General features: G+C 30.8%; 1 protein-coding gene across 4 annotated transcripts in view; it reads left to right on the top strand.

Annotated features, from left to right (window-relative positions):
* Nucleotides 1-12,409, top strand: part of Ift74 (intraflagellar transport 74) — a 74,592-nt gene that overhangs the window by 61,537 nt on the left and 646 nt on the right. For 3 of the 4 annotated variants that reach the window (XM_076843365.2, XM_076843366.1, XM_076843364.1), the window contains exons 15-19: nt 662-759; nt 1,513-1,639; nt 7,781-7,944; nt 8,554-8,679; nt 11,220-11,280. In XM_076843365.2, coding sequence (XP_076699480.1) covers nt 662-759; nt 1,513-1,639; nt 7,781-7,944; nt 8,554-8,679; nt 11,220-11,280 — 576 coding nt within the window. Of the gene's footprint in view, nt 1-661; nt 760-1,443; nt 1,640-7,780; nt 7,945-8,553; nt 8,680-11,219; nt 11,281-12,409 lie in introns of those variants that run through there. The other variant, XM_076843367.1, reaches the window with a different exon arrangement.

Raw genomic sequence — 12,409 nt, 5'->3', positions numbered from 1 at the left:
AGTAGAAAAAAGTGTAATAGAAAGATAGACCATATTGATGTTTATCTCATATTAATAGTAAATTTTTAACTAATTTTTTTTTTTTTTTACTTTTCAAAAGTTCTGTAGGAACACTTGAAGAGTATAAATAAGAGCAAAATTATGTGCTAGTACTGTATTAGAAAGGTGAAGGGATGATTTCCTAGACTATTTAATTAATCTGAATGAATTACTAAATTTATTTTGCGATTAATCTAACCTAAGTAAAATATACATTTTCAGATAAAATAGGTATTTAGTAATATTAATTTCATAAAGCTAATGGCCAGTTATAGGTGTTAATAATTATAGATGTATCAAGGAGAACCTATGTAAAAACAGATGTTTTCTGATTTTTATTTTATTTTTACTGTTTGTTTCTTTTGAGCCTATATTTTCAACTTCCTAGTTTACCCATATCAAGTTCATAACAGCAGGCTTTAAAATTTTGAAAGTTTGTAGAAATGTTCTTATTGAGTAATTATCCTTTAGTTAATAAAAAATTAAGCAGTGGTAGTTTAAAATTTATATTTGTTTTGAATTTCTAAAATGTATTTTAATTTTAAAGACCTAAAAATCAGGGTTTATATAGTGTTAACTATATACAGCAGTATTCTCTCTTATCATATTTTTCATCTGTCAGCTTTTATAGAGACTTTTGAGGAAACTAAGAATCAGGAACTGGAAAGGAAGGCACAGATAGAAGCCAACATTGTTGCACTTCTGGAGCATTGTAGTCGGGTAAGTACCATGTGTGTGTTTTTGTGTCCCCATTATTTTCACTGTGATTAACTTTCCAAATACAAAAATGGAAGGCTCATATTATGTCTGCTCACTTAAACTATTTCCTTTGTATTCCTTTGCTTGCTATTTTATTTACTTAATTTATTAATTTTTATCTTTCTAGCAAAGTCTTAGCTAATTAGGCAATAGGAGAAAAGAATGAAATATGTATAATATCAGTATTCAGCAATAGTGAGGCACTTATTAAAGTAATAAGATTTTTTTTCTTCCCTGTTTTATTTGAAGTAGTAGAAAAACTTTTACTCAGAAAATTTCAAAACCTAAACATTATGTGGAAAATGTTAATGTACTTTACATTGTAATTTTCATTATAAATAGAGTTTTTTCTTCTAGATATACCCAATGAGTATCTTGAATTATCAAAATAGTTTATTGAACATCTAATATGTTTGATACTATTATAAGAAAGTCCCTGATCCCTTTTCAATATTTTTAGTTTTAAGACTACAACCAGTTCGTAAAATAGGGTAGTTTATTTTTTTCTACAGTGAAATAAAGTAAATTTAAAAATTGAGTTTATTGCCTATTTATTTTGAGAGATTTTGAATTTCTATGCAATATCAAAATTATATGATGTATTTAAAAAAATAATACTAATGAAAGCATCCCATTCTTCCACAGTATTTCTCAGTGGTTTTTATTGAAGAGTTAAGTCAGTGGAATTTTTTCTATTTTTATTTATAAATATAGAATATAAATCGTATGAAACAGATATCATCTATCACCAATCAAGAGTTAAAGATGATGCAAGATGACCTTAATTTTAAATCTACTGAAATGCAGAAATCACAAAGTACAGCAAGGAATTTGACTTCAGGTAAGAAACTGGCCTAGACTTTATATTCTTTCTTTATTTGTTTTTGTAACAAATTGGAACTTTTTTAATTGATGTTATTCTCTCTGATTGTTTTTGAAAATCTCATTGAGGAAGGGTATAAAATATATCAATGTTATATATAAAATATATCAATGTTATTCTCTTTGACTTCTTTGGAAATTGTTGAGGAAATATATTATTTAGAATTGTCTATTACTTCAATCACTTGTGGTCTCATAATTTTATATGACTTTTTTTTATCAACTTACTAGTATTACATTAGTATATTCTCATTCGTATAACAACATTTATTGAACATAGACCATCCTATACTTAACGATAGTTTGACATATAATTTTCTTTTGACTTTACTGTGGTACTAAAGCAAAACATATTCGGTAAAAACTCTTTTGAAGTTTGGATTTTGATATTTTTCTTGGCAAATGATAATATAGTGTGATATTCTCTTACAGTGCTGGACAGCAGCAGTGAGCCACGGGTTCCAGTTAGCAATGCAATCATTAGGGTCAACAACCAGTATTTTACATTGTACTGTGTTGCTAAGTATAAGGTTCAATAGGTTAGGTGTCTTAAGTACATTTTTAACTTCTTTTCAAAATGGGTTTATTTGGAAGTAATCTCATTGTTAGTCAAGAAACATCTGTACTTCCTCCTTGTCTATGCTGTGTCCTGGGAAATATCAAAGTTAAAGCTGGATGCTAAAGTGGTAAGATCACATTTTTATCAGAAATGAAGTAATAATGCAGAAAAGAAAGGATCCAGTGTGAATTAAATTTTACTTCAATTTCTACAGAGATGACTGGGAATTTTAGGGAAAAAACAGATGCAGGGCCTGTCTGCTTGTCACCTATCCCTGAAGGTTCATTAAAATAGGGAATTGAAAAAACAACAATCTTTGGTCAGCATAACTGTTGATTAAGCCAGTGGTCAATTAACCCATGTAGGCTTCTATAGAGATTCTGACCTTCCTAATGATTACACTTCAAAGGAATAGCTTTCAGATCCTTGAGAAAGACACTTCTGAGTTGTAATGATGAGTATACAACTCAAAGGCCCTGAGGACGGTTTCCCATTTGTAAGCCTTTTTTAGTAAATGTTCTAAGACAGGTGCTCAGGGGACTATTGTCAGATATCAGAACAAACAGTAAATTCTTTGGGCAATGTTGGGTTTTCTCAGGCACGCACTTTAAGGGATCATCCTAGTAATACAGCCATAAGATGTTAGAACTATGTTAGTGTTTGTGTAAATCTTTTAATCTGGGGGGAAGAAAGAATTAGTGATTGTGTTGCAAGTCTGGAGTTTTTATAGGCCAGGAATAAGGTCTATTTGAGAAGGGCTCAAAAAAGCCCGAATAGAGTTTGGTCAGTGAGAGAATATTTGAGTATAGAGGTTAAAAAAAAAAAAAAAAAAAAATCCAGCCTGTTTTCTCAAGGAACTTTCAACTGGTAGAATGACAAACAGAGATGATAATACAATGAAATAGTGCTATCATAGAAGCAAAGCATGCATAAGGAACAACAGAACAACATAGGGCACATATTTAGCTAAATCTTAGATAATTAGGGCAATTGTCTTAGAAGGGATGATGCTTAATTTAAATAGATTCAGCCAGGCTCAGTAGCATGCAACTATAGCAGCACTGTCCAAGAAAAATATAATGCCAACTACAAAATTAAAATTTTCTTGTAGCCGTGTTTTAAAAGGTAAAATGAGACAGGTGAATTTTACTAATATATTTACCTTGGTGTATTCATGGCATCATCATTTCACCTATATATAATCTGTATTAATATTACTATTAGTGAGATACTTTATACTCAATTGTTTTAATTCAGTCTAGACACATTTCAAGTGTACAAAAGTCATAAGTGACTAATGGCTGTCTTTGGGATATGGGACAAGGAGAGATTAGAAACATACAAAGGTTAGCTTAAAGAGGGCTGGGATGAAATCTTCTGGATTGATAGATTCTAACTACAGTGTTTCTTATATTGGTATATGGTGAATTTGAGTTAGCTGTGTTTTTGTATTCTGAAAACAACTGCCCAGGAGTTTTAGAAAAGGGATTATGGACCTATATTGCATGCTGAATGATCATAGTATACCTTGAATTAAGACTTATAAGTAAATAGTTGCTGTTATTCTGTATAGTTAAGTGTATTTTATGCCAAGATTTTTTTGCCATAGTTTTTTTTTTTTGTATCTGAAATACATGCCAAGCAACCACAGGAAGTACATACTAACCTTGTTTCATATCCACTATTGGTTTGACTCTAAGTATGTTTTTCATCATGGTAAAAACACATAACAAAAATTTAACATCTTAACCATTTTAAGTGTACAGCATGGTGTGTTAACTGTATGAATATTATTATACAATAGAACTCTAGAACTTTTTCATCTTGAAAACTTCATACCCATGGAATAACTCTCCCCTATCCCCTGGCCATCACAATTCTACCTGTTTCTGTGTTTGAGTACTTTAAATACCTCATATCAGTGAAATATTTTTACTTCTTTTGGATATATGTGCCTATTTTAAAATTTTTACTTCCTTTTTGCCTATAAATTAAGGAATTTTATATTGTTCCATCTAGAAAACCTCTGTTTTGTGTTTTTTACCATAGTGCTTAAGTTTTTCATTTCTCTAAGGTCAATATTAGTTCAACATATTTTTTTTTCCTATTTTAAGCTGACTTTGTATAACAGCTGTTGAGAAACACACATTTCATAAAAGCAAGTAATCAATAACAGGAAATCATAAAAGCAAGTAATCAATAACAGGAAATAAATTCAATGATAAGGACTTTTTATTCCTTGAATACTTTTATACCTAAAACAAAAAAAGCAATAATTATTTTTTTCTTCCGAGATGTATAGTTGAAAAAGATTGAGAACTGGCTTCAATAGAATAAAAATGCAGTTTATTACTATTTTAAAGATTTTGCTGGAAGTTTTTCTTATTAGCAGTTAAATTCTCTTACCCCCCAAATTAATGTCATTTTTTAGTTATTTTTGTGCTAATTTGAACCAAACATATAATTATTCTTTCTTTTCTTCCCCTTATGCCATCCTCCACCTCAAAAAATTCCTTGTATGTAAAAATCACCAAAGGACATAATATTTTTGTTCACCTTTCAGATACAGTGCATTTTGTATCCCCCTTTTGTGAATTGCCTCCCTTTTTATCCTTGAGGTTATAGTTGGGATTCGCCTGATTTTCTTAGTGTACATCATGATTTTTAATGGAGCAATATTGTTCCCAAAGTGGGTAACATTGCTTCTTTGGGGAAAGTGAAAAAAAACAGATAAACAACACATCTAGGATATAAAATCTTAAGGAGAGTAATGTACAGGGGGCTTGAAAATGCTCCTTAAGGGGCTGATAATGAAAGAAAAAGAAGTCAGGAAGGTCGGAAACACTGGTGTACCACTTGAGTAAAGAGGCAAGGAGTCTGTCAGCGGTGGTTTTTATTTATATTTTTGGAAAGGAAACTCCAGGGAGTAAACAAATGTGCTGAGGGCACAATATTTCAGAAACATTTCCCCAGGTCAAAGTGGTTCCTTCTGAGATTTTGCTACTATGTACACACTGCTTGGTAAACTTTGCAACTTCATAGCATATCAGAAGGAACTAGACTGCATCCTTTTCCTGTCTCTTCCCTTGGAGAAGCTTTTAGCTTTTCATGGGGACCTGTTGTTAAAGGAAGATAAACTTTACCCTATACCAACCAACCATTTTCTCCTTTTCTCTAGAGAAATCAGTTTGTATAATTCTTAAATAATTTCACTAGTATATATTCAAATCACATTTTCCAGGTATATAACTGTTGATTTCAGTCAAAATACCTAGAAAATAAGCACATTTCTTATTTAGAGCATTTCCCATTAAATCCTAAGTTTTCAATTATACAGATATCTTAACAAAATTGACATAGGTACATTAAAATAGACTTGCAATCATAATCTGGAAATTATATATTGTTTTATGAACTAATATAATTTTATAATTGTATTATAAGTTAATTCTATGTAATATGTTATACAATTATATGCTATATTTAAATTTTTATAGGTGTTCAACATCCGAGACAAGGGTACAAAATAGTTAAAACACTGTACATCTTAGTGATTTGTTCAGTACTTTGAGTCTCATTGTAACATTTCCAACCTTAGTAGAGATAAGAATCCAATAGAACTCTTTGCCACAACATTAAGTCCTGTTATATTTATATTTATATTTGTTTGTATGTATACATATATGTATATTTTAATAATGTGTGTCAATATGTTTGAATTTTAAAACTCTTAAGAGGGAATAAAGGAAACATTCAAGAAAATACTGTTTTAATTACACCAACTTTAAAAGATTTGGTTATATAACACCCCTTTTTTTTTAATCAGTGACTTTGAAGCACTATTTTTTACTATGAATATTCATTTAATAAGACTATTAGATGCTATTTAATATTCAACATATTGGATTCTGTTATTTGTTTAGGGGTCCATGCTTTCTTGCCTCTAGACTTTATACCCATTGATTGTTTTCTCTGGAACATTTTAACCTTTGTTTGGTTGATTACTAATCCCTTATATATGTGCTTATTTTCTAGGTATTTTGACTGAAGTCAACATTTTAACCTTTTTTTGGCTGATTACTAATCCCTACTGCTTCAGTTGAAAGGCTTGTCTCAAGAGAGTGGTCTTGACCCTGCCACATGTGCTTTATGGCACCCTGTATTATCACTTTTTTCATAGTCATTTAGCTTATTGTAAATATTTATCTAATTGCCTGGTTCTACCTATAGAAAATAGCTCTTTGAATTTAAACTGATCTCTAGAGTATCCTTATTATTTGGCATTTAATAGATGCTCAGTACTTCTGAATAAAAGAATGACATGTACATGTATGGGTATAGGCAGTTCTCATTTTTCATGGCTTTCATATTTGTGAATTTTCCTGTTCACTTAAATTAATTTGAAACTCCAAATCAACACTTGGCAGCATTTTTACAGCTCTTCATGGACATATACAGAGTGGTGAAAAATTTGAACAGCCCAATATTCACTTTCCCTATAGAGGTTGAAAAAGGCAACTAACTGTGTGACTTCTTATTCTCAGGTTGTGCAGTAAACAAGTTTCATTTTTGGCTAGGTATTTAGTACCAGCAAAAAAATTCTTTTCACATTTTTATGCTTCTCTATGGTGATCAAGCTATTAAAAATGCCTCTAAGCAAAGTACTGATATGCTATCTGGTGTTCCTAAGGGCATGAAAGCTGTTATGGGCCTTATGGACAAAATGTATATTACACAAGCTTCATTCACATGTAGCTGTTGTCCATGAGTTCATTGTTAAGAAATCACCAACTTGTGTAGAATAACATGTTTAAACAGAAACACATAAAATAAGATTGTGTATTTGTCAGCTGACAAAAGTGTTGTGACCACTGATTGGCAGGAACCCAACCCTGTATTTCTCCGAGGAGCAATCTGTTTGCTAACTCATTGGTCATAGTGAATTTATAGAAATTTTAGCAAACAGTGAAAATTGGAAAAAAAAATATGTATAGTTATAAAATTGTTTTCAAATATATATCATTTTATTACTTGATTTTTTAAATATAACTGTGGATATATCATAACCTTATTAAAAATAAGAGATATTTATCTCATAATATTTATATTACTTAACACACATAAAACTCATGTATGTTTTTATGTTTATATGAGCATGGAGGCAGATGTGGCTAATATATAACAGGCTAAATTGGTTGCCAAAGCTTCATTTCTCCCCTGTCCCCTTAAGTTATATGGTCTCAAGAGTCACAGTGAGCATGTTTTTGTTTTGCAGATACTCTCATAAAACATGATTTTTAATTATTGTGTTGTATTTTCTTATATGAAAGGAATAAAATTTTGATGAATTATGACATTAAATTTTTATGTTTCAGGGGCTGGAGTTGTGGCTCAGTGGTACATCACTTGCCTGGCATGTGTGAGGCCCTGGGTTCGATCCTCAGCACCACATATAAATAAAGAAAATAAAAGATCCACTTACAACTAAAAAATATTTTTTAAAAATCAAGATGAGATTTAAAAAAAAAATTTATGTTTCAGACAGTCAACGTCTACAGTTGGATCTACAGAAAATGGAGCTTCTGGAAAGTAAGATGACTGAGGAACAACAGTCTCTAAAAAGCAAAATTAAGCAAATGACAGCTGATCTGGAGACATATAATGATTTGCCAGCTTTAAAATCATCAGGTGAAGAAAAGAAAAAGGTAAATGGTAACCAAGTCTTACAAAATTATAATTCAAATTTTTTCTTGATTGGTTAATGTATATGTAGTTTATAGAACTTTTTCAGTTGATTTTTTGACATATAAGCTAGTATTTGACATACAGCTCTTTGAATTTAAATTGATCTCTAGTGTATCCTGAGAACAGGTTGAGAACATTTACATATGTAATAGGAATTTAGAGTGACTTAAAGTTTTAAACAAAAGAAAAAAGTTCAAAAACAGTATAAGCTACTAGTTAATACAGAGCATTTCAAGAGATGTGAACTTTGTAAAATTCAGGTTTGATGTAACATATTCTTACTTTAAATTTGTCAGTGTCTTTCCATTGCCATTTTCATTAATTCAAAGTAAATTTTGTAGGGTAGGAACAGATATGAAAATATTAACTGAGTTATTTTAACAGAATCAATATCAATAGAGCTTATTTTAACTGAAAGAATATTTTTGCAAACATGTTTTAGAGTAATTTTAGCCTTGGTAGAATTTTACCATAATATAATAACTGAAGTTATTTGAATCAAATGAGATTTATATTGGCTTACTGGATATTCGCTGTAGCCTCTTACTTACTTCTATTTGAATCTATAGAAATTACATCAGGAGAGAACAGTGTTATCAACCCGCAGAAATGCCTTTAAGAAAATAATGGAAAAGCTAAACAAAGAATATGAAACATTAAAAACACAATTGCAAGAAAATGAGACACATGCTCAGGTAAAACAAAATTTTAAAATGATTTTGGAATTCACTTCTCCTTTTAGGCAATCTGTCCTATTCTTTTGGTTCACATCTCTAATTATTTACATAGGATGCACAGACATAACTGTAGCCCATTTTCTTGTCACTCATCTTCTTGGTAATTACCTGAAGAGTAATTACCAAGAAGTCTTCTAGACTGTGAGCTCTGAGAGAGAAGAGACTATGTCTGTGTCATTCACTTTATCTTCACTGTACAATTAGCTTTCACACAGGTGTGTGATATTCAGTAAGTTTTTTTGAATGACTGAATGAAGCATTGTGTATCATATACAAAACTAGTAATTATGGTCAGAAGAGGATTAGTTGTTTTCATATCGAGTCTGTATTAGCAATTTGCACTAACATACTGGATACATTAAAAATTTCCTCCTTTATACATTAATATGATCATGGTGGAGAAAATGTCACTTTACTTTCCTGCTATCGAGATACAACCCTTATTAACATTTTGATGTATAATCCTTGAGACTTTTTTCTCTTAGCATTCATGCATTCATATCAATTATATTGTTTTTAAAAAGTAAAATCTTTGTGTGCTTATGGTCTTTAACCATTTTCTTACTTAAAAGTGTACAGACTGTTTTCATTTTTATGACATTTTTATAATAAGCAATTCCATTGTATAGGTATACTATTTAAAAAAAAACAATGTACCTTATATTCTTGAAAGAAGTAGTCTCATAAAAGTTTTCCACAACTACTAAAAGTTTAGAAATCACTAATTTGCATAATTCAGACTTACTTTTCAGTTATTCTATCTCTACTTCATATTCAAACCTAGATAAAGATTTGGAAGTGACAAAATTAGCTTGTTTCAAGTGGAAATGTGTGCTAGAGAAGAAACATAAAGAAAATGTTTGTGAGGTCATTGTCTTATCTCAGATGGCTCTTAGAAAAAAAATGCTGTATTTTTTATCCCTTCTTGGTCCTCCTGTTTCTTTGAATTGATGATTTAAGGTGGAAAACACTTGACAAATGCCATTTTTTAGAGTCAATCAGTGGCTACCTTGTTTATTGCCACATTAAGTGCTAATTACTATCCCCATATATTGATTATTCCGAAATTATAACAGATACTACAATATTAAATCCTTGTCTGTATTATTTGTTGTCATTTGTGACTCCCAGCTGATCAAATCAAATCCTGGTGTCCCATCTTTTATAACTATTTTCTTAAAAACTGTTTTTTTGACATCTATAAATAATTTTATAAAAGAAGCTATTTAAATAAATTATAGCGAAAAAAACCCCAGATTTTCAAAAATGGACTTCAGCTTCATGATGTCCTTGGATATTTAAAGAAAAGATAATAATATAGATCTATAATAAAAAAGGAATTTGACCACCTGACCATTACTTTACTATCATTATTTGTGTAGCACTTAAGAGGTCCATTGGTATAAGGCCACTTCTTTGTATGAAACAAAGAGAAAAAGTCTGGTACTTGACTTTGCAAAAGGTTATTAGAGATTTACTGCCAAAAAGTGCTGACTGCTTCCTTAAGACTATCTTAACTTCAAGGTTCTATTTGGGAGCAATAGTTCTGATTTAATAGTATTAATTTATAGCACATATAGTTCACATAATTAATTAGTTATAATTTATCTTAATATCTAGATTTATCTCTTTGGAGGAAGCAGTGGGATGGGTGCTACATCAAGACTGAAATTAGACCCTGAAAACAATCTTAACAGAGAGTAGAAACTCTTTTTTAAAGCTGCTTTAGTTACCATACTTTTAAAAATATTCATTATTCCTTTGAAATATCCAGGCAGAATTTTTTTTTATTGTTTCATTTTTCAGACAGTCCTTTTCTTAGGAAAAATTATGCATCTTAAAAAAGAAAGACCATAACCCAGAGTTACAAGGTTAATTAAATCAGAAAAACAATTTAATTCTATAACAGTGAAATTGTCTTCTGAGGAAGCAACCATCAATATAATATCCACATTAGCTTCCTGTTGATGCAGAAATTATTGTACCAGTGCCAACTTTTTGCAAACCCTCTTATAATCTTCACACTGCAGCTCTACTCTTATCACAGCTTGTGAAATTAGACAGGAAATTTAACCCTGGAAATAAGGAAGTTTTTCCTATATAGCTGAACCTTTGACAGTGTAAGAATATATATTACTCCAGTGGCATTAGACTTCCAGATTCAGGGAGAGATTCTCACCATGTCCCTTTTTTCTAAGTTCTTTTAGGAAATGGAAAATCATAAATTGTCTCAGTTGGCATGTTCATTGGTATAATAAACATTTTAAATATTTCTAATTAAAATAAACAGAGTAAACCTTTTATAGATGTCATTATTGTCTCAGTGTACTTACCACTATTTTAATCATTCCTAAAATTTTTTTATTTACCATAACTTTATCTCAATAAAATTCAAGGAGTTGATAAGATTTAAAATTAAATTTTTTTTATCCTCTTTGAAGGGTTTATAATTGTTTTGAATATGAGCCCCAGTTAACATTTTTCTTTTGTGTTTTTAGCTTACGAATTTGGAGAGAAAGTGGCAACACCAGGAGCAAAATAATTTTGTGATGAAAGAATGTATCCTTTAAAATGGTGCAAATGAACTTGACTGTTTTTCTTTCTAGGAATTTTTTTAAAGGCTCAAATTTAGTTCAACACACACTTACCAAATACCTAATATGTACCAAACATTGAGCTAACTATGTGGGGCATAAACAAATAATACTTAGTTTTCACTCTAAGATAGGGAGTGTCGGGGGGAGAGAGAGAGAGAGAGAGAGAGAGAGAGAGAGAGAGTGTGTGTGTGTGTGTGTGTGTGTGTGTGTGTGTGTGTACTCTCCCAGAGTAACTAATAAATAGAAAGCAGACTTTGAGAATTGCCAGAAGAGGAGTATAAAATCATACTGTAGCATAGTGATTAAGTGTACAAGTCAGGAAATCTAGTTTAATGTTCACTCCACCTATTAGTATTTAAGTCATTAAGCTTATGGACTTTGGACAGTTTTCTTAACCTGTTTAAACCTCAATTTTATTATCTCTAAAATAGTATTTCTTCCTAAGAGAGTTATTAGGAGAATTATATATAACCATATGAATATAGTTGCATATATTAGAATTTTATATATAATACTTTATCTTGGATATCAGGGCAGAAAAGGGGATTTTAAGTGAGTTGTGAGAATAAAGTTTGACCTTTGATTTCATCCATGTTTCAGCCAGTTCAACCTCATTTCTACCAAAATGATGCTTACATCCCATCTTTTTATGCATTTTTTTTAATAATTACTTTTTGTAGTTGTAGTTGGACACAATAACTTTATTTTATTTATTTATATGTGATGCTAAGGATCAAACCCATAGTCTTGCATGTGTGAGACAAGCGCTCTACCGCTGAACCATAACCCCAGCCCCCTCTTTTTATGCATCTTTATGCAGTCACAGGAGGCAGCTGCTGCTGAAAACATATATTGTGGAGTTGTAACAAATATCTTCTCAGAAGTTGTTTCTTTTCCCTTTATTGACTCACTCAGGGACATCTTTACTTGGAGAACTAGATCCTGACCAAGAGTGGTGGCATATGTTCTCCTTTAGGGTGCTGCTGAACTTCACTTGAGAGTCAGAATGTACCCCAGTTTACCACTAAATAAGATGAGTTAGGGACTCTCTTCCCAGGAGTAGTGTAACTTAGTTTAAAAATAGAAAGACA

The sequence above is a fragment of the Callospermophilus lateralis genome, chromosome 2 (assembly GCF_048772815.1).
Source record: "Callospermophilus lateralis isolate mCalLat2 chromosome 2, mCalLat2.hap1, whole genome shotgun sequence".
Classification (NCBI taxonomy): domain Eukaryota; kingdom Metazoa; phylum Chordata; class Mammalia; order Rodentia; family Sciuridae; genus Callospermophilus; species Callospermophilus lateralis.
The sequence above is the reverse complement of the archived record's forward strand: the minus strand, read 5'-3'. Positions and strand labels throughout refer to the sequence as shown.